This window comes from Clupea harengus, chromosome 22, assembly GCF_900700415.2.
Source record: "Clupea harengus chromosome 22, Ch_v2.0.2, whole genome shotgun sequence".
Taxonomy (NCBI): domain Eukaryota; kingdom Metazoa; phylum Chordata; class Actinopteri; order Clupeiformes; family Clupeidae; genus Clupea; species Clupea harengus.
This window is the reverse complement of record NC_045173.1, coordinates 6,781,029-6,802,692: the sequence shown is the minus strand read 5'-3', so window position 1 is coordinate 6,802,692 and position 21,664 is coordinate 6,781,029. Positions and strand designations below refer to the sequence as shown.

Here is a 21,664-nt window from a genome sequence, read left to right as displayed (position 1 = left end):
AATAAATTACAAGCCATTTGTACCCTCGATATAGATGTAATTCTTCGCTATATCGTTCCAGCCATCCAATCATCTCTATTCAACCCGGGGGTCACGGGACGTGTACGTAAGAGCTTTAATGATTTCATTGGTCTGTTGAATATGTCTTGTCCTATGGTTGGACAGTTGGACAATCCTTCAAAAAAGCCTATAGCTTATTGGTCTTCTCTTCATTTCCGTTTCTCCCCTCACCATTAGCGCTGGTCTCGTCGAGAAGAGAATTTACCACTGGCCATTTTTCCAACATACTTTTAAAAATAGTAGGTCTATAGTAACGTTTAGGTAGATATGGAGGACTTCGATATGCTTAGTGCACCACAGTCGAATGCCGGTAATGGTGTTGGATCTGAAGAGGATCCAGCCGCTGCTTTCTTGGCCCAGCAAGAAAGTGAGATCGCGGGGATTGAGAACGATGAAGGATTCAGCATCCTGGACAGCGGAGAAGTCCCTTCTTCTCTCAGCAATAATCTGACAGGGGATCAGGATGATGCTGGTGTGTGGTTTGACTAATTTAGTTTTGGTTTGTAACCAGCTATACAATTGAAAAACGTTATATAAATGTGTATTTATCCACTCTGTTGATATTTCAACAGATTGCCTTATAGCTCCTTTACTTGACGTTAGCTATGTTATACTTTCATTCACTTAGCTTTAATTCCTTAATCAACACGTAAAAGGTTAGCCAGGGAGCTCGCCAGTCAACGTTAGACGGCCAATAATATTACTATACTGTGGCACTTGAGCCCTCTAGCTAACGTTAGCTTCTTGGCCAATCAGCTAGGATTTGGATCAATAGCATAGTGCTGAATGAAAGGACAACATTAACGTTAGCTACTATCAAAAGAAAAATGGCTATCTAACGTTAGCACCGTCAGACATTATCGATAGATTAAATTACGTGAATGTTAATATTTTATGTTGTAGTAAAATAATGAGGTAAATTAGCTTTAGTGTTTTGAGAAGAGTTGAACGTTAACGTTGCTTCATTTGCGTTAGCCATCGAGAGCCAGTTAGCTAAGTAAACGTTGGATAATATAAACTGGCTGGAAGGGATAAAGGCCACTGTCAACTTGGTTGTCTATCAACGACTGTCTCACTCAGGATCTAGCTGTTTATCTAGTTATATAGATGACTTAGTCTGTTTGAGGAAACTCTGGACATATATCCTATACAAATGGTTGGTAGCTCGCTAACTTTCCATTCTAGCCAGTCGTCTCTGTGTCTGACCTGTCAAGTCGGTTTATAGCTACTCCAAACTCAACCCCAATGCGCCGCTATGTTGCACCACGACCTTTGTACCAGATGAAACATCAGCGTTTCCTATTTCCTCAACGTTGGCTGACACAGCTCTAGGTTTTCCTGTAACTATCTGAGGGTGTATCCATGAATACCTTTCAGCGAAGATCTCTCTTTGTAGCTGGTACCGTAAAATGTAGAGTATCATGGTGGACTTAGTGAATGCGCCCGATGGGGGAATTCGTGATATGGCGAGGATGCGCACGTATGTTTTGGTCTGGAAGGGGCTTGACATGTAATTTATCAGCCCCTATGTCGAGATTTATAAATGATAAGTACATCTGTCTCGTTATGCTACGTCAAGATTAATTTCGTCACTTTCATTGTTTCTCTTGCGGTGTCGACGAATGACCTTCTGTTGTCATTTACCACAGTGCAGCATCCCTTTCGTGCGCCTCCGTTTCTTGTCTCTCGCTGACTTCAGGCTGGAATTTTTAAATAATTGATGAGATGGATGCTATTACAAAGTCGGCATGTATACAGGACTATTCACGGGAAAGTAATTGTGAGACACAGTAGTTTCCAATACGGATATAATAGATTTATTAGCATATTTATAATGTATAACGTATTTCCTCTTTGCGACATAAAGAGAAACATAATTATTCTATATTTTAGTGGTATCAAGTATAACTGTGTGTATTTAAAAAAAAAAAAAAAAAATCACATCAGTTTCGTATTTGACCCTTTTGTTAATATTTATTGCGCCATTGTCAACAATAAGTGAGGTTTCTTCTCATCTGTGGGGTCAAGGGTTCTTAAAAATGCAGAAGTGCCTTACGGTAGGATGGGTTTTAGAATGGCCATTCACATGAGGATGGTGATGTTCAGGACTGAAAGAGAAGGGCAGCGCTTCACAGTAGCCAGTTGCCTCTCTGTGCACTCACTGTTTAAATCCAAAATACTAAAACCACCAAACTGGAAATTCTTATACCTTTTATGCGTAGACATCTCGTTGAAGGAAGTGACATGGATGAAACAATTGAATTAATTTGAATATTTAAGAAAGCCAAAACATAACCCATCTAAAAAAACACACAACTGCTGATGTCAAAGCAACAAAACCTGAGCCGAGGTTGAGCAGACAATTCAACAACGTTTAGATAGATATAGGTGTTCCGCTAAACTCTCACTGAATGGTGAACATTCCGGGACAAACACAAACTAGAAAAAAAGGGGAGTACAGCTTTTGTCAAGTTGTGGGCATGTTTTTTGGAAGTAAGTCAGCCTTATTTGTGTTGTGTCTTGCTGCAGTTCAATACAGAAATATTAATGTGTTGTCTTGAGGAATCGCACCCCTGTGAAGTCATGTCAGCAAGCATAATACAGCAGCAGTTAGCACATATGCTGCACAAATGAGTGCCACACCCCCTGGCAGAACTTGGTGTATTGTGAAATCAACTCAAATGGCAACTAACATTGAGCGGTGTAGAAATGTTTTACACTATACACGTTATCCTCAGAATAATGACCTTTTCACCTCTATTTCAGGTGGAGCCGTGAATGGCGACGTACATGAGGTGAGGTGAACATACATGCAAACATCACTTTGAATTTTTATGGAGTCACATTTGAAAATAGTCCAAACTCAAATATTGACACGATAAAGAAGTCTAATTCAACCAATATTTGTGAAGAGGCACAAATGAACACTAAATATGTGTATACATCTCTTCCAGGAGAGTAATGGTCCGTCTGATGCGTACGCAGCCATTTCCAGTGCTGACCGCTTGCAGGCTGAGCCGGAGAGTCTACGCAAGTGGAGGGAGGAGCAGGGTGAACGTCTAGAGGTTTTGGGTGAGCGTGATGAATCCACCCACATTCGTCATGTGCCTACTTTTAAAGAGTGTGAAACCAGTCATTGTGGGGCCACTTTAACCATTGTAGAATTCCAAACTAACATATTCCTCTATATTGTATAGTCTTCAGAACATGGTGAGAGGTACATTTGCATAGCTCTAACAGTTTTTAGCACTTGGTTATGCAATGTGATCTAATGCTATTGCTAATGCTAATGCTATTGTTTATGGACCGTCAGTTAGCTTCTAGTTAGGAACTGTTCTAAATTTTGTAATACAGCTGCGTATTGTGTAACTGAGTATTCGTGGTCTCTGTGATGACACTGTTGAATGATGTATCGCAGATGATTCATAGAGCCACAATGTACATTGCAATACATTGTGATTTGTCATTACATTTCTTCAAGTGCATTAAGCTCTGCAATCAACTACAATCAACATTCTAATTGCCATATCTGAATAACTATTTGAAAGAGACAGATAATATGGATATCACCAGAAATGTTAAAACCTTCATCTTAACATCAACGTACAACTCCAAAAGCGACACTTTCACTAAAGCTATCTAGAATAGTAGGCTATGATGGCAGTAAATATCGAGGTCAATCCAACATAGGCTCGCCCTTATGTTATACACTGAAAAGTACTACAATATCAATACCATAGAGAAAGTGTCATGCCATGAGAGGGACTTAATGAGTAACGCTTTGGATACCCTGTGTCGCTACACGATGGTAGTCCTTTGGGGGATCGTAGTCCCTCACATTGCGCATGCGTCATTTTGCGTCATTACAGCGAAGCCGCGCGCGCATGCGTCACAACGACAGATCCGTTTTCAATCATGGAGAAAAGCTACGAAAGCCAGTTTTTTGAAAACATCACCATTTATTTAAAAACAAAGAAGATGTCACAGTGGACAAAACAGATGAGGTGGAGGATCAAAAAGTCTCTCCCCAGTTTCGTTTCATATGTTGACGTAGAGCCTTATGCTGTTAGCCGTTTACAACATAATTAAATATAACATTAAATATACCCACATTATGCGTTAAGACAAGCCCCATATGTTGATGTTGAGCCTTATGCCGTTAACCGTTTGTGTCTGAGCATGCGCAATGTGAGGGACTACTATCCCCCAAAGGACTACCATCGTGTAGCGACACCCTGGTCTTTTATGAAGTATATCTATATCAGAACAGACATTTACAGAGAAAACATCTTGGGTAATAGGAAATCATAACAGGACGTGATATTACACCAATTTGTTGGAAAATTAGTTCATTTTTGTGAATGTCATCAATAATATTACCTGAAGTGTATGATAATTCCAGATAGCATTTTCCTTCACTGAATGGTAGTATCACTCACTTAATGTGTGAGCTCAATTCCTTTACATTTTGTCGTTGAGACGCCGTTAGGGTTAGCATACCCCCTGATTACTGAACTTTACTGAACTCCTTTCTTTCCTTCCTCCTCCTTTCTTCTCTTCTCCAGACGCCAACTCTCGTACACAGGAGACGGAGTGGAAGGAGAAGGCCAAGGTGGAGCTGGAGGACTGGCACACACGGCAGGAGGAGCAGCTGGAAAAGACCAAAGTCAACAACAGGTAACCTGTCGCCCCCTCCCACCAGAGAGCGCCACCGTGTGGCTGCAAGCAACATACTCCCTCACCAATTCAGACACTTGAATCCCAGTGGGTATCATTTATCAGGCTTTGACCACAGCCTTTGCAGAAGATTTCTAATGGAGTTGAGCACACTCCAGAACTCCATCAATTTAGCTGTCAAATTTCATAATTAACTGATATGGGTTAGAACCATATTTTCTTTAGTTATAGGTTCCTTTAGACAGACAACGAAAACAGTGCCTTTCACCAGTCCAGTTTTCAGCCTAGACAAGATATCTACTAGACTAGAGACAAGATATCACATGACAATGTAATATAATCATATCTGAAGTTATGATATTCTTGGGAGTCATGTTCCGTATGATCAAATGTTTATGCTGTGATTTGATAACATTGCCTACATTTTTGTTCTAATCAACCCCGACTACATTGTGAAGTTACTGGAATAGGCTTGTTTTCTTTTACCATATCCAAAAAGAACTGACGTTATAAAGCATTTGTAATTACAATAATAAATAAATGTTTTCGTATTCATCTGATAGACTTAAATTCACCAAAGGACCATAGTATAAAAGAAATGTAGCAGTTTCAGGTAATATATGCAATGTTGTCAGTAATCTTTATCTGCTTGCCATTTTCAGTGAGTCACCTCTGCCTTTGGTTACAGGGAGTAGTTCATAGCCATCGTATGAGACTTGTACAGAAGAACTGGTTGTGCAAGCTTCACTTGGACAATCAAATCCATGAGAACTATGTTCTACCTTCAGGCCTATCTTAGAATTTGTGTTGTGGAAAAATACAAATATGTCATTTTCTTTCAATTATGGGTTTATAAATATATATCCCTGAAGATGCAAGCTATTAGTTTCCCTCTCTTCTATAATCATGAATCCGTCATGATTCATGAATAAGACACTCGTCAAACCTGAGAGCCCCTGACAGTCGTGGCTACTATTAGGGTTTGGTCCTCTATGTCCCTCCAGCATGAATATTGCAAATGGCTCTCGTCTTGTTTGTGTGTGAGTGCACACACACAAACGCTTTGTGAATGTTGACGTGATAACACCGTGGGTCTATGTGCTCAGTGTTGGTGTGTCGTCTTGTGTGACATGCCAGTGTGTAAATGTTGTGTGTGCTTGTCCAGATTGATCTGTGTGAGTGTGAGTTTTGCGAGAGTGTTTCTTCTCCTTTTTACCGCTCTCTCTCTTTTCTCCCGCTTTGCTGCTGTCCTCTGGAACTCCAGGGTGCTGGATGAAGATTTCTACAAACAGCCCTTCTCTGAGCTCATTGGTTATGTGTATGTTGCTAAACTAACATCCTTTCTTTTCACATACATCTCACATTAACACGCTTTATTCCCCCCCCCCCCCCCCCCCCCCCCCTCCTTTTCTGTTTCTGTTTTTTTACATTTAGTTTATTATCTTCCAAACCCCACCGTTTCTGTCTCCACCCAACACCTAATTGATGACATTGCTTGTTAACATAGAGAACGTTTCTTTTCTATTGAAATGTAAAGAAATGAGTCTGAATGAACCTTTTATCAGAACAACAGTTTTCCCGTTCATGTGATAGTGCATGACCAGTAAGGAAAAAAAACCTGTTCTTTCAAATAAAACAAAACCGTTTCTCATGGTAGTTTTCATATTAGTTGTGCGCTATAAACTCTTACATCCATTTATCATTCCATTTCATTCTTCCTTATCATAATATCAATGCCATGTGGTTATTTGGAGTCATTTTACTTGTGTGCTATAAACCATTTGTCAATAGATGTTTGTTTTAACAAAGATGAAAGATAGTCATTAGCCTTCAGTAGTGATTGTAACATATCAATCAGTTGTTTTGATGAAACAGTATGATGAAACATTATGTTACTCGCAAAACAGTGTTTTTATAGCCCAGGTAGTTAGCTGGTAGACATAGATTAGTTATTTAGTTCCAAGCAACTGTGTTTCCAGCTTTGTCGAAATGATGCAAACTGTTTTAACTGCTATTCATGTGTTGGCTACCATAGATCTAGTGACACTGTGCTACGCTGTCTTTTTAATTTGCTTAGTCACAGTCGATTAGATGGGAAAACCTGGCACTCTCTGCTGTAAAGTCAGTGTCGTTCACTCTCTGCAACAGAACATGCAATGTGTCAAAGATTACCCATTTATACCACTTGTCATTAAACTGCGAGACTGTTAGCAGGGCTCTTTGCACTGCTGAAACCGTGGTGGCCATGGATAGGTCAGCTGTCTCAGATTCTTTGTAGACAGATGGCGGTCTTTCTCTCAGAGAGTGGCAGTGTTTTTTCCCGTTCTTTTCTCATAGCTCTTTTGCTGTTTGCTACGACAGTGGATTGTTGGACACCTAGTTGCTTCTAACATAAAATATAGGCTGTAGACCATGTTTAAAAAGCTACTGTTTATCGTAGACGGAGAAAGGCTGATGTTGGCCTCTTAGCATTGCAGCCCTCATATCTGCCTGGGTAAGCCTATGAGTGAAGTTGAATCTTCTGAAGCCAGTCTTTATGGCCATACAGGACATAATACTTAACCTTTTTAGTTACAGATAGACTTCGATAGAATCGGCACTCATCATGAAGGCTGCAAGCTAAGCTCACACTTAGTAAAAGCATATCAAAGATAACTTGGTTTCAAAAACAAAGGGAAAAGAAAATGCATGCTGGCTTTGGTCATCTGCATAAAACTCATTTATTTTCATTTCTATATATCTGACTTCTGATCTGTTTCTCCTTTTTCTTTCTCTTCGCACCTTTAAGCACACACATTAACCATCCTTGCTACCGCCTAGACCAGTTAAGTAAAAATACAACAAAGACAAACAAAACAGAGAAAATACTTTCAGGAAAAAGTAGTATGCCAAAAATACACACGATCTGAAATGCTATATTTCTTCCTATATATATTTATATATTTTTTTGTTTTATATATATATATATATATATGTATATAAATATACATATATATATACGTAATTCTAATCCACTGCCAAATCAGAAAATGAATGTCCCTCTGTGGTGATGTGTTGGTCCACCAGTCCTGTGCTTTCTTTGTAGTTCGTTGTGACAGTGATCTTCATTGGCTTCTCATTCCCATTTTGCTGTGTGTATTGTGTACTAGTGTAGAGGGGTCTCCTCCCCCCCACAAACTGGAGTCCATGGCAGTGGAAAGGTGTATTATCCTGGTTGGGTGGGTTGGGTTTGGTTTGGTTTGGTTTGCCATGCCATGCCATGCCAGTGCCCGGTTTGGCTTGCACAAGGCCATAAGCTCTTGCCTGACCTTTAAGGACAAGGTCCCCCCTTGTTTTTCTTTTTCCTTTTGGAGCTACTTCAGCACCCTTATTAGAGATGGTTCTACTTGTTCAAAGATATATATATATATATATATAACTATTTCTGTGTTTGCAAAGTAACAAAAGGCTCTTGCTACTGTCAAATGCCCTGCTTCTCTGCATGGCAGATCTGGCTTCTGTAAGTTGCTTGATTAATCTTTTCTTACGAACATGCTATGTAGTAGGGTACTTCCCAGGACACATGTAAATGACAGAACATTTACAGTCCATCTCAGCTCTCTGAGGTCAAAAGAATATTCTAAGGGGAAGGGAAAAGCATTACATTTAGCTTTTGTTTCTTGTGTGGCACAAGTCTTTAGCCAGCTCGGTCCTTTTGACAATTACCTCTCCGATATTTGGGGAAAACCTGAGCTAAAAGACGTTCCGACCCTGATTGGAAGTGGGGCATGCTTTATATTCAAATTTAATTAAAGTTAAAATATCATCTGCTTTTTGATGTGGTCACCTTGAGAATGTTTTTTTTTTTCTATGGCCGTCCTGGATTCTTGGTATGATTTGCCTCCGACAACCACCACCCAAGCACCATACACACCCTCACGCCCCTCCTGCAGCTACAGACCTTATTCACTGTTGCTCAAGAATTGATTTCACATTGATGTTCTGAGCAACAGAAACAACCAGGCATAATCAGAGTCAAATTAGTCCTCTCAGTCTGGGTATGTTGTTTCTACTTTTCCAGCACCTCTAACATTGGAGAGTAGAAGTCAGCATACTGCCCAGTGAGACGGGAGGTCAGAAATGGGATCTGTGTGCAAAATTCTGGGCCCTCAAAGGCTCTGGAGGCTGTAACATGAGGGGTGCGCCCGGGTGGTGGTGGTCTGGTTAGGCCTGAGGCATTGTACATCACTCACTCCTCTCTCTTTCATCAGGGCGGCGGAGGAGGCCATGGTGTCTGACCTCGATGAGAACAACCCAGGAACAGAGTGGGAGCGTGTGGCGCGCCTCTGTGACTTCAACCCCAAGTCAAGCAAGCAGGCCAAAGATGTGTCCCGCATGCGCTCCGTTCTCATCTCTCTGAAGCAGTCACCCCTTGTCCGCTAGGCCTACTGGTATAGCAGGGGAGAGAGAGAGAGAGAGAGAGAGAGAGAGAGGTGGGGGGGATGGAAAAGGGAGAGGGGGTAAAGAAGAAGAAAGCAAACGCTACTGATCCTTAACTACAGCAGGCACGAGGACAACACTACCATTCCGCGGTTCACCATTTCAAACCTCCTTGTGGCTGTGGTGTGTAATGATTTTCAACTCTATTTCAAATCACATTGTTTCAAAGAGGAAAGTGTTGAGAATTATTTTTTGAAGGTTTTTGTTTAGTCTTCAAAGGACCAAACGTCATTATCATGTGTGTTTGTTTTTTTGTTTTGTTTTCTCCTGCATTCCCATAGAACTGGCGTGTTTGCATTGTGACTTAAATCTATGCATTTCCCCATGACCTCTCCAGGAATTGGTTAATAAACGTGATCTGTGTATGTGTCTGTATACATACAATGTACTATATGTATCCTCTGTGTGTGTATCTTTGTACATAAAGAATACTGGCTCCATGTATACATAAGTATGAAGACAGAAATAGATAATAGTGGTTGTAAAAGCAAAGATAACCTAACTTGTTGCATCACGTGTCATCCTCTATTTGAATATCATTAAAGGTGTATGGAACCTCAGACCAGTCCTTGTGTACTTTCCATAAATACTTTAAGTATTAATTTAGACTGAAAAAAGACTTGAACTTTTTAGGTTTACAAATTGAAAAATTGATTCTGCCATGGGAAGCAACCGTTTTCCTCCAACTTGGCTGCCCACCCTGGTTTGTATGATGGCAAAGGGGTAATGTGTGATGAAATTCAGAGATTGAATGGGAACCTCGTGTAAGATACTACTAGTACTACCATCACAAACATATCACTACTATTACCACAACTCGTTCCAGATCTATTTCCCATTTCAGTTAGTTAGCCACAGTCAAGTGCCTGTAAAGGCTAGAGACACCCTTATAACTATTTTTGTTTTTTGCTCCAATGGTTCTATTCAAAAGAGTCTTTGTGTACATTTCCAAACACGTATTGCATTTTTACAGCATGTCATTTCTTATCTTAATCTCTACGCCAACATCCTGTTCCTCCTCATCTGTAAATATTGCATAAAAGCAAATAAGCCTGAAGTTCCTCCTCTTGACAATTTAAGTTGTTTTAAAGTTTAGACTCAGTCTTATATATGTGTATGTGCTACTGCATGCAGCACACCTGAAATATATATATATATATATATATATACAGTACCAGTCAAAAGTTTTTTCTTTACTTTTATTATTTTCTACATGGTAGATAACACTTTTCTTGTTTAGTACATCATTCCATATGTGTTCTTTCGTACTTTAAATGTCTTCAGTATTAATCTACAATGTAGAAAATAATAAAAGTAAAGAAAACACTTAAAAGGTGTGTCCAAACTTTTGACTGGTACTGTACATATAAAACTGAAAAGACTGTACATATTGAGTATCTGACAACCAAACTGGTAGAACAGCTAGAACTTCTGTCTGGTATCAGGTAGAACAATAATAAGATCGAAACTGATGGTTCATCCAACTGACTTGAAGAAAAAGAAAAAAACATGCCAATAATTGTACTGCGAAAAAAAGTTGTGGGTGTCTGAATAAACTGACTATGAATAATGTGTGTTGAAAAAGATTTTAATGGCCTCTATCAAACAATGGCATTGTTTGTTTATCCCACAATGTCAAAATAAAAGTGCTTACCAGCAAGTTGTTACTACACAGAAATTGTCGTATCACAATTTAAACAACAAGATTCTGGCCCAACTCACAGAACAGAACAGAACTGAATAAAACTGGGTTAGAACATGTTTACAAATAACCCATGTATGGACTCCGCTGCCTGGAGGAGGGCAATATCAGGAATGTTCACTGATGTACCTCCCTCAGCATTTGGCCTTTTTGCCATAGTTGTCAATGATTTCCGTAGTGATGCTTTCATCTTCTTCCACGTCAGCTATAACCTTCTTGCCAACCAGCTGGAAGATGTCTTCTGGTGGCGCCCCTTTTGGTTCAGCCACTTTCACCGTCATCATGTCCAGGGTTAGCTTTGTGTCCTTTGGAATGGCAGTCTTTGCCACAACAGACTTGCCCAGCTGCAACAGAGTGTGTGTGTTACTTACTTCACTGTGTAGCACACCAAATTAAATACGCATGCACAAAGCCAGCCTAATATTCAACCTCCAACTATCCAGCAACCACTTTTCTGAGTAAGGAATAACTGTGAACTGATATGATTTAGTGGAGCTGGCAGTCACTTGTACTACAAGATCACATTATGTAATGCCTGGGCAATCCTTCCCAAATCATACCGCAGAGAAGGTTGCCCAACCAGCTAGACCTGTTCATACATTTGGTAGGATGACTACCTGCCATCCTACCAAAGCACACTGAAGAGGCAGAGCATAGACACCCACCTTATCGTGGCATGGCACCTCACAGGGTAGCATCCGTTTAACGCCTGTGCCCAGCGCCCGTTCCACAGTGCGGATGGAGCGCACAAGCTCAGCCAGCTCGTCGAAGTCCAGAGAGGCTTCATGGTCACTGCCCTTCCAGGTCTTGTCCAGGGTCACGTGACGCTCAACCACCTTTGCTCCAAGTGCGACTGCCGCCAAACTAATGCTGATTCCTGACTCGTGACCTGAGTATCCAATGGGAATGTCTGGGAACTCCTTCTGGTACTCCTGTGATTGCAACACATTTTTTATATGTACAACTGTACAATTTATACTGCAACATTTCTGCCTTTACTGTGATACATACCATAAGTGAGAGTCTAGGGGAGCTAACGCAGTATTATAGTGAATACCCAGTCTACATTACTTCATGTTAAACTTCAGATGAAGAATGTCTCACAGTGATGACCCGCAGGTTAACATCCTCAGCCTCAAGAGGATAGGCACTGGTGCACTGCAGAATGCAAAAGTTCTGGTTGTGCTTCTTCACTGTTTGGTAGACAGTCCTCATGGTCTCCATGGACTGCATTCCACTGGACACCACCATTGGCCTCCCTGTTACGAGAAGCATTTACAAAAAAAACTGTAAGAATTAACAAGATATTATGAAGCATAACAGCAAAAAGAATGCATCAACTCCATGGAAGTAAACACTACAGAAACGGTTCTCGGTGTGATCGTATATTTAGTTAATGTTGAAATTGACTTGAGTGAAAACATGCATATATTTTGAGGAGATATTACAGGTCCTGTAAGTTATAATGGAATTTGGTGATGGGATTTTCTCCTCAACAGTTACACAAATCTAACAAGATCCTCACCTTTTTTTGCAGTCTTTTCTAGGTAGGGAAAGTTATTGGTATCTCCAGATCCAACTTTGAAAAATGGAACCTCCAACTCGTGGAGGAATTCTACAGCCATCTGAGAGGAGGCAACACAATTTCCTTCTTAGTATTTTTACAAGATATTCATGGGTTGGAGGAATATAGCATGTGCAAATACAGCAAATATACAGGAATAGGAATATAGCACATTTCAGCATGTGGAGGAAGCTTAATCAATGCTGCAGATCTGTTCAGACACATATGAGATGTAACAGACATGAGAGGGACCAACCATGCCAACGGATAAATAGAGACTTTACCTCGTCCATGCCTGATGCGGTGAAAAAGATGTCAACTTCCTTGGCATACTTCTGCAGCTCTTTGTATTGTTCATGACTGAATTCGAGGTAACGCTTGTGTTCCCCATAAGTCTTTCCCCATGACTGTTTGGAGGTGTAGGGGCGTTCCAGGGCACGTTTATTGAACTTGAATTCAAGCTCGCTCTTTTGAAACTTGGCACAGTCTGCTCCAGAGTCCTACAAAATAAAATAAAATAAAATAAGGGCATTTTCATTAAACCAATTTATACTTTAAAGGTTTAACATACACATAAAATGTTCTGTCAAATAGGGCAATCATTAACTTTACTGGAAAGGTGCCAACATTTTGAAGAGGAAATAGAAGTTATATCTTAAAGGCTTCCTCCATTAAAAATCGTTCACTTTTGTAGACACCGTCAATCAGCTAAATTGCATGTTCACACAAATGCTCAAGGTACTGGGGAATACGGCCGTATCCTTCCATTTTATGAGAGCCACCAGTTAACTTACCCTGGGGCTTGGACATTCCCAACAGCCAGTACAGCGAAATGTAATTTTACTCCGTTAACTCATCCATGCAGATTAACGTTCACCTCAAAATAAATATGCTGACAACGTTCAGAAACATTATCGGGTAAATTCGTGTTGTTGTACCTTAGCCAGTTTGATCATTTTCTTTGCGATTTCAATATCTCCTTGATGATTTTGTCCGATTTCTGCAATGATGAAGCAGGGATGGTTACCCCCGATCATTCTTCCCGGACAAAGCTCGAATTTAAGAGGCATCTTGCAGCAAATGCGTAGTAAGAAACTAATGCAACACTTAAACCTCTCACTATTTGCGAGACTATTGGCACAGAAAAACGACTGAAGATTTATTTCAGTTCCACGACAGTCTTCTCACACGCTCAGGCACGGCGATTCTTACTTCCGGGTTGGTTTTCGCCAAGTCCCACGTACACGCGATATAGTAGACGCCAATAGTTTCCAAAATAAAGGTCTCTGTAGTTTTTCAATTCTTTCTTCTTCTTCTTCTTTCGATTAATGGCGGGTTACACCTACAGGCGCATGCCGCCACCTACAGATCACTATGTAGACAGTGCAGGTTTGGGTGTCTCAGCAACACATAAATAAAGAAAAGAAAATAATAATAATGAAAGGGATATTCATATTCGCTCGTATAGCCCTGCTCTTTTGACGAACCTGATCAATTCCCCTGGCCTTATTCCATCCCCCAGAACCGCAGCTAGATTGAAGTCTGAGCATCCAGCTCTTTGTAGTTGTTCTTTCCAGTGCTCTCTGTGACTCTGGTATGTGGGACAGACAAGCAATGCGTGTTCCATCGTCTCATCTTGGCCTGGACACCACATGCAATCTCCTGTCTCTGTCCTACCTACCCTGCACTGGGTGCTGTTCAACAAGGTATGGCCGATCCTGAGCCTGGCGACTACTACTTCATCCCTCCTGCAACCTCCAACTCTGGCTTCTCTCCCAACCTCTCTGTGTATTGCATACATATGCATGCCTTTAGGACTTGTATTCCACTGGATCTGCCACTGCTTTGTCAGAGCCCTCCTTATAAAAACTTTTACCTCCCCCTCCCAAGCTTAGTGTTGACCTGTGGCTCTGGATTGTCTAGTGCCTTTTGGATAGGCCATCCGCCTTCTCATTGCCCCATATCCCCTCATGGGCTGGGATCCACAGGGTAGACACAGAGGCCCCTCTCTGCTCCAGCCCATATAGGCATAGGTACACTTAATTTAGTAAATCCATTCTACAGGATCTAAATGACTGTATACTGCCCGATACTGCTGCAGAGTCAGAGCAAATTAGCCCCTCCTCTTGCCCAGTCTCCTCAACCCACTCGAGTGCTTTAATGATGGCAATTAGCTCCGTGGTGTACACAGACACCTCATCTGTCAGCCTCCAGGAGGCAGTCTTTAATTAAAGTGTACGTGCACCCTTACAAATGTTTTTTTGAGCTCTAAACTAAATTCAAGCTTGCAGAGAAGATCTTAAAGTGATGCCACGAATTGTCAGGGAATGAAATGCATAACCAATTCATAGTGCCTTAAAACAGGTTAGTGCCAAGGCAGTAAAACAATTTAACGATAACAATTTATTAACATTTATATATTGTATACTTGAACTTCGAACTGTGTTGTACTGTCTAAATAACATGTATACTTATCCAGTTGCTATTGCATGTTTCACACTCGGCTCAAAGTGATCATAATTCTGTGAACCTGTGGGATAATGTTAATTTCTCATAATGTTTTGAAAATGGTGGCTGTAAAGCACAGCTCATGGATTGTGACAGGAAATACATCCCTGGGCATTTACACATTATTTGTTTCCTGTTCTGTGTGGTACTGCCTCAAGGCTTTGTCTCCATTTAGTTTATTAGGTTTGTACGGTTTTATCATACAGTTGCTTGCCAAACCTGTTGTTTCAAATGTTAATGTGCAAAAATAGGTAATAATTTACACGCAATTATGGTGTGTGCAAAAATGTGGACACCCTACAAAGTCAGAACTAAGTATCACTCCTTTGACAGATATCAAAGCTTGCACATGTTTTTGTTGCTAGCTAAGAGTGCCTTTATTCTTGAATTCTACACTTTCACCCACCCCTCCTTGAAGATCACATGAATGCTCCCTGCTTTGGATCATGGTCCCTCTGTAGAAGCCTATACGTCTTTAAGGCTTCACTTTGTTGACTGCATGCCAGAATTTGCCTCCAGAATTTGATTAAATGTAATTGAATCCATTATACTCACTATGTTTCCTGTGCCATTAGCTGCTACAGAGCCCCAAACAGCACCCCCATGATTAACAATTCTCCAGGAGTTATTTTCATCAAATCTTGCTCCTTTTCTTTTCAACATTTCAAGCAAGATTGGTGTATTATTTTTGTTTTATACAATGTTAGAGAGTAAAAACAAAAGGAGCATCACAAAAAAAAGAGTTTTGCGAGATTTGAGCTCTCAGATAACTTTTACCAAGGTGACAAATATGAATTGGCTTGTAAGGGCAATGGCTTGTTCACAGTCATTGTTAGGAAAGGCCAGGTGATGCAAATTTCAAAGCTCTATACCCTGACTCCTCAAACAATCAGCAGCCATGGGCTCCTCTTAGCAGCTGCCTAGCACTCTGAAAATTAAAATAATGAATGCCCATAAAAACTATGAGAAAATATCAGAAAAATAAATGATTTTCCACAGTCTGGATTGTGATAAAGAAATGATAGAAAACTGTACAAGAGAAAACTTTCTGACGGAAAAGGCACAAAAAAAAAACCAGTTTGACCTCAAATGACCTTCAGGGAGATTTAGCAGACTCTGTAGTGGTGGTGCACTGTTCTACTGTGTAGTGCACCTGCACAAATATGACCTTCATGGAAGAGTCATCAGAAGAAAAACCTTTCCTGCGTTCCTCACCACAAAATTCAGCGTCAGCAGTTTGCAAAGGAACATCTAAACAAGCCTGATGCATTTTGGAAACAAGACCTGTGGACTGAACCTTTCGGCCACAATGAGCAAAAGTATATTTGGAGAAGAAAGGGTGCAGAATTTCAAGACAACACCTCTTCAACTGTTGAGCACGGGGCTTTATTACTTCCACTGATCATTCTAGGCTTTATTGGTGAAAACTCTGCATTTGTAAGGCTTTTATTCGTACTGTCAATTTTTGAAGTATGTTCAAAATTCTTAGGATAGACAGAACAACTAATTTTAAGTAATAATAATAAGCAATAATAGTACTAATACTACTACTACAACAGATACTACTTCTAATACTACTACTACTAATTATAATAACAATAATAAGTACAATGGGTGTTTAAAAAGCTTGGGAAGAAATCAAATTGATGTTTGCACACACACGTGACTTCAGGAACACAGATCAAGATGAAATTCAGTGGACATCATCCGAAGGGTCCTATTTTTATTCAGCATAAATGTCAGCTAACTATATTAAGATTTGAGCCACTGGTGAGGTTAAACACATTTTTGGATTCAGTGCAGCAAAAATGAGGGGCTGGATTTTGCACAGCTTCATTAGTAAAATAGACAAATTTAACATAATTTTCTAATGCAATGCAAGGCTCTGGGTGAGTTGGAATGACTCTAAATGTTGCTTTGCAAACGCGACTGTGATTAGGGTCGTCGATAAAGTTCAATTTGATATTGAAAAAATGGTATGTCTGCATCTTCCTAAATTGAAAGTGCTGTTGTAAGGGAAACATTATGCTGAGTCCTCTGTAAATGTATCTGTGCACATAGCACCTCCGCTTTGAGCAGTTGGGTATAGACATACATCAACCTTAAGAGGTTCCTATACTGCATTAGCGTATAAGTGCACCCCTCCCCCCCCCCCCCCCACACACACACACACACATACACACACACACTAATGCAAGGTTCTTTCTGAAACATTATTAATTATTAAGGAAAATATGTCTTATAAGCATTTTCTTCCTGTAGTACAGATGTGAACAAAAAGAATAAACCAGCTTTGGATTACCTAGACAGCCTCACTTTCACGAAATATGATGGTCTAAAAGCATAGTGGACAGTGCAGAATGTTTGTAGTACAGGTAGCAACTTTTATTATCTGGTTATCTGTGTACATATGTATAGGGTTATGGTTAGGGTTAACTGTGTACATATGTATAGGCAAATTCAGCTTGACTCCTTATGCGCTGAACAGCAAGATCCCCCTAATTCTAATGCATAGCAGCATGACATCAGCCAAGGTATTAACTCGAATTAAAGGGCTCTAAGCCTGCTACCACAGCAGAGGGAAATGTTAAATGCAGAACATTCCTTATCATATGACCAGAGCAGATGTAGCAGACTTAGCAGCATTCATATGTCATAGTGGAATAGGGTTACATTCTTCATCAGTTCCATTAAATAAAATGAAACCAGTATGTCTGGTTTGCTTTTCCTGAGATTTCAGCAGTGACTATTAGTGAAATATATAGGCAGACATTGACCCTTATTAATCAAAATCACATAAGGCCAAATTAGATTTCTAAATGATTTAACATTTAGTTTAGATTTCATTTTTCTCATGTGTGTTCTCTCAGTATCACACCACCCACATAGCACATGTAGGCTGCAGTTAGGGTTTTGCATATGTATGTGATACTCATTCTAGCGGTTCTTTCAAGATTTGATGAATAAGGGCCATTGTTAAGCTCTGTCATCATTACATTGTATAGCATGCTGTCCATGCATGCTCAGAATGGGGTTACAAGCTGTCATTTTTTCACTCTTCCTTCCTTACATCATTGTGGTTTATCTAGAAACATTTTAGTTTTAGATAAAAAAAGCTACATATTGCATCTTTAAAAAGAGACACTTTGTATTGTAATATCAGACAAATGCATAGTGCGTAACATAATCAATGATATATGGCCGTATATCTGTAATGAGATCATAACATGTAAGCTTGGATTGTTATAGGGACATTTTGAACTTATAAGCTATTGTCAACTGGGACATGCTCAAAAAGTATGGTTTTGCCTTTGAAGCTCGTGGCTAACAGAAAATCCTTTTGGTCTGTTGAGAGTGGGGTGAAAGAACGTGGCCATTGCACGTATACCTCCCGGAACTTGATGAACTGTTTGTCCTTCTCGTCCCATCTGTACACCAATGAGAAAGAATAGTCACTTCCTAGAACAAGGAAGTGTTGATCCTTGAACTTGAAGGGCTGCAGGACCATGGCGCCTCGAGATGGGAATGCCTGGACTTCTACAAACTGCTTGCCAGTCCATTGGAGGACCTTTGAGTCACCAATGTAACAAGCCATAGCCAGATACAAGTCCCCATTTATATGAAAGGACTTCACTGTAACAATATCGTCCATATTGGGGATATCAGAGAGTAAAGCAAATTTCAGGGTGCTCTTGTCCCATTGGTAGATAACTGGAACTTGTGATCGGCTGGCCAGGATGAGGTGAGCCTTACCATCTATATCAATGAACTCCACGTCTGTGTCACGGAACCACTCATGAAGAAATTGGTACGGGTAGAATCCTGTGTCATTCCATTTGTAGAGGGTTGATAAGCCAGCTTTAGAACTATCCACGACCAAAAAGAACCACTCGTCACCCATTTGAAAGACTTCAAGGTCATTGGGCTTAGAAATGTTGGTTGCTTCAACAACTTGAAATTTTGTGAACTTGTTCTGCTCTGGTTCGAATTTGTGGATGTGGGAACCATCAAAGAGCTGAGTCACAATAACAAAGGCCTGGTCGTCAATCACAACCGATCTGCACCCAACAATGGAACGCCCTGTTGCCACCAGAATATAGAAATAAGATTAGTATCATTATTGAGAAAATGTTTGTTCAAGTATAATTCCTAAAACAGTTCCACCATCTTTGGGGTAAAAGCCTTATACAAAGTATGGGCATATTCCAAAACAAACCTGTAATAGTGTCAAAAGGCCTGAATTTTGTTTCAATGTGATCCCACTCCATTATGACACAGCTGTCTGAGTTTGGTACAGCCATGGCCACATAAATGTCTTCTTTATAGGAGAAGATGTCAGCTGACATGGATTGTGTTGCCAGGGTCTGATGAAGGACAAAATCTGCGATGCATAATGGAGACAAACAGAAGAAATTTGACAAAACATTCCAAAATACGCTTTCAACCACAGTCTAATCTTTTGTTTTGGTTGCTCTAATGTTAAACCTTTAAGTCAAATAAGGAACTGAAAATGAACTGAAATGAAAAACATGCTTTTAATATCTGTTAAATATCTACGTTAACCATTATAGAATACATAATCTGAGTGTTGTATGATGTATATAATCTGCAGTCGCCCTGATTACCAGTGGAGAGACACTCCTTTTGCTGGTCAGGGACATCTTTGAGACGCATGCCCTTCCTGTCTCCTGGCCCGGCACAATAAATATCAGACACCGTGGCATTAGATCGCTTCAGCCAGTCTATCAGCCACTTTGTCCGGCAGTCACACTCAAAAATGTTACCACGCAGATCCCTGCCAAAATGTAACAGTAAGAGGGAGCAGAAAGCATCGCGAGATTACACTTATAATTTGTGAAGTAAATAACTCCACTATAGCGTTCTACAAAACAGTAAATATTAGGGCTATCTATGAGCAAAGTACTCAACTCACAACTCTAGCAGAGAGTCCAGCCCATAGAATATGTCCTTTGGGAGTGATTTCATGTTGTTGTTGGCAAGTGACCTATTAGATCCACCAATAAAAGCAGAATAAAAAGCAGAACAGGAACAACCGGGAGATGTACACTGAATGTTGGTATCTGTGTGCATTGTGTATGTGTCGGAGTGTGTGTCTGTGCGTGTGTGTGTGTATGTGTCGGAGTGTGTGTGTGTACTAGTGTGCGTGTGCATGCATGTAAAAGTAGTAACTCACAGGTGGGTAACATCACGAAGCCCCCTGAGGGCATTTTTGGTGATTGTCTCAATTGTGTTGCCTTCAATAAATCTGGAATAAAATGTAATAAAGCTACAGTGAATATTCTTGGTGCAGATGGAAATAACAAAATATGAATCGGCCCTATTCTCTCTGTGGTAGCACGTATACAAGAAAAAAAAATCACAGATGGACTCACAGATACTCCAGATGCGGAAGCCCAGTGAATGCATCGTCTTGAATGGCTGAGAGTGAATTGGAATTGAGTAGCCTTGGGACAGATCAATGTAATGCTTGAGTTAATGTATTTCACAGGGGTCATGATTTGCAAGTTTACACTGACACCCACACATAGCCTTCAACATAGCCATATCATACCATACACTACACACAATACCATTCCATATTGTGGGAGAAGTCAATATGCAAATGTGATGATCTGCTTGGCACTCTAGTTTTGACATCCACGTTAGAACAGGTTACCTTTGTTTACATAAAGTACTCATGGACTTCTGGATATTAGAATGGTAAATAATGAAGCATAGAGTCTAGGAATCTTACAGTAACTGCAGTGAAGGCATGAGAGCAAACATCGCCTCCTTGATTTCTGGAAGGCTGCCATTTACAATACTCCTGTAAAAGACATTTTTAAAATGCATTTCATTTTCACGAATTAAGGTCAACCAATGTTTTATTAGATATTGGCCTATTAGATAAAACATTAAGATATTTTGAATGTGCACATACATGGTATAGGCTACCATAAAAAATGCTCATTAAGGTTACATGAAAGGTCACAATTACAGTAAGACATTGACAACTTAAAAGTTTAATATGGGATAATATCAGCATTGTACTTACAGAGAATTAATGTCATTAGGAATCATACGGGGAATGAAAGACGAACCGACGCAAATGATGGAGTCTTTGGAGCAGGTGCATCCGGGAGGACATTTGAATTTGAAAACCCGTTTTGAAAGTGACGGCTGAGATAAGATGACCAACGTAAAAGTTATCCACAGGGATCTACGGATATTAAAGCCTGGTAACATTTCAGTGTCGTAGTTGGTTTCTTTTACTCCTCTCGACACGAGAAACAGAGCGAGGTTGCTTTGTCCCGTTGCGTACAGTGGAATGCTGCTGCATCTACGGGATGTCTGACCTAAGCATCTTCGGCTGCAGTTTTACGATTACCTCATTAGTGATGGTGCACGGATGGGAGGGTGGTCTTAGCATTAGAGAATCATATGTTATTAGGACTGATGGAAGAAAAACTAATGCCAAACGAAGTCAGAATGAAGGAAAATTGTCACCAAACATTGTTTTTTGAAAATATGCTAGAGTATGTCAACTAATGGTTTTGTTTTGTTAAGTAGCGTACTGACGATGATATCGGCAATATTATTAGCCTAGTACCAAGGAGACGTTTGGACTATAAGAATTATACCGGGCGACATGTTGTTCTCATGCCCTTGAAATC

At 40.2% G+C, this 21,664-nt stretch overlaps 3 protein-coding genes across 5 annotated transcripts; 1 reads left to right on the top strand and 2 right to left on the bottom strand.

Annotated features, from left to right (window-relative positions):
- Positions 1-207: 207 nt before the first annotated feature.
- Positions 208-9,776, top strand: clta (clathrin, light chain A). Of its 3 annotated transcripts, XM_031559271.2 has the most exons (7): positions 208-532; positions 2,827-2,855; positions 3,015-3,132; positions 4,626-4,737; positions 6,002-6,055; positions 7,526-7,561; positions 8,988-9,776. In XM_031559271.2, the coding sequence occupies exons 1-7, from the start codon at positions 328-330 to the stop codon at positions 9,157-9,159; spliced, it is 726 nt and encodes a 241-aa protein (XP_031415131.1). In that variant the 5' UTR covers positions 208-327; the 3' UTR covers positions 9,160-9,776. The 3 variants fall into 3 exon arrangements, with proteins under 3 accessions (XP_031415131.1, XP_031415132.1, XP_031415133.1); XM_031559272.2 differs by lacking the exon at positions 7,526-7,561; XM_031559273.2 differs by lacking the exons at positions 6,002-6,055; positions 7,526-7,561 and having other exon boundaries at positions 209-532.
- A 1,012-nt stretch (positions 9,777-10,788) lies between these two features.
- nansa (N-acetylneuraminic acid synthase a) lies at positions 10,789-13,737 on the bottom strand. The gene is made up of 6 exons (XM_012831356.3): positions 13,421-13,737; positions 12,767-12,982; positions 12,444-12,543; positions 12,023-12,177; positions 11,584-11,850; positions 10,789-11,262 (listed from the first exon to the last, which is right to left on the bottom strand). Exons 1-6 carry the CDS (start codon positions 13,550-13,552, stop codon positions 11,053-11,055), a joined length of 1,080 nt encoding a protein of 359 aa, XP_012686810.1. The 5' UTR covers positions 13,553-13,737; the 3' UTR covers positions 10,789-11,052.
- A 3,616-nt stretch (positions 13,738-17,353) lies between these two features.
- On the bottom strand, positions 17,354-21,631 carry lgi2b (leucine-rich repeat LGI family, member 2b). Its single transcript, XM_031560424.2, has 8 exons — positions 21,046-21,631; positions 20,746-20,817; positions 20,384-20,455; positions 20,185-20,256; positions 19,924-19,995; positions 19,616-19,785; positions 19,207-19,371; positions 17,354-19,070 (listed from the first exon to the last, which is right to left on the bottom strand). Exons 1-8 carry the CDS (start codon positions 21,234-21,236, stop codon positions 18,253-18,255), a joined length of 1,632 nt encoding a protein of 543 aa, XP_031416284.1. The 5' UTR covers positions 21,237-21,631; the 3' UTR covers positions 17,354-18,252.
- Positions 21,632-21,664: the final 33 nt, after the last annotated feature.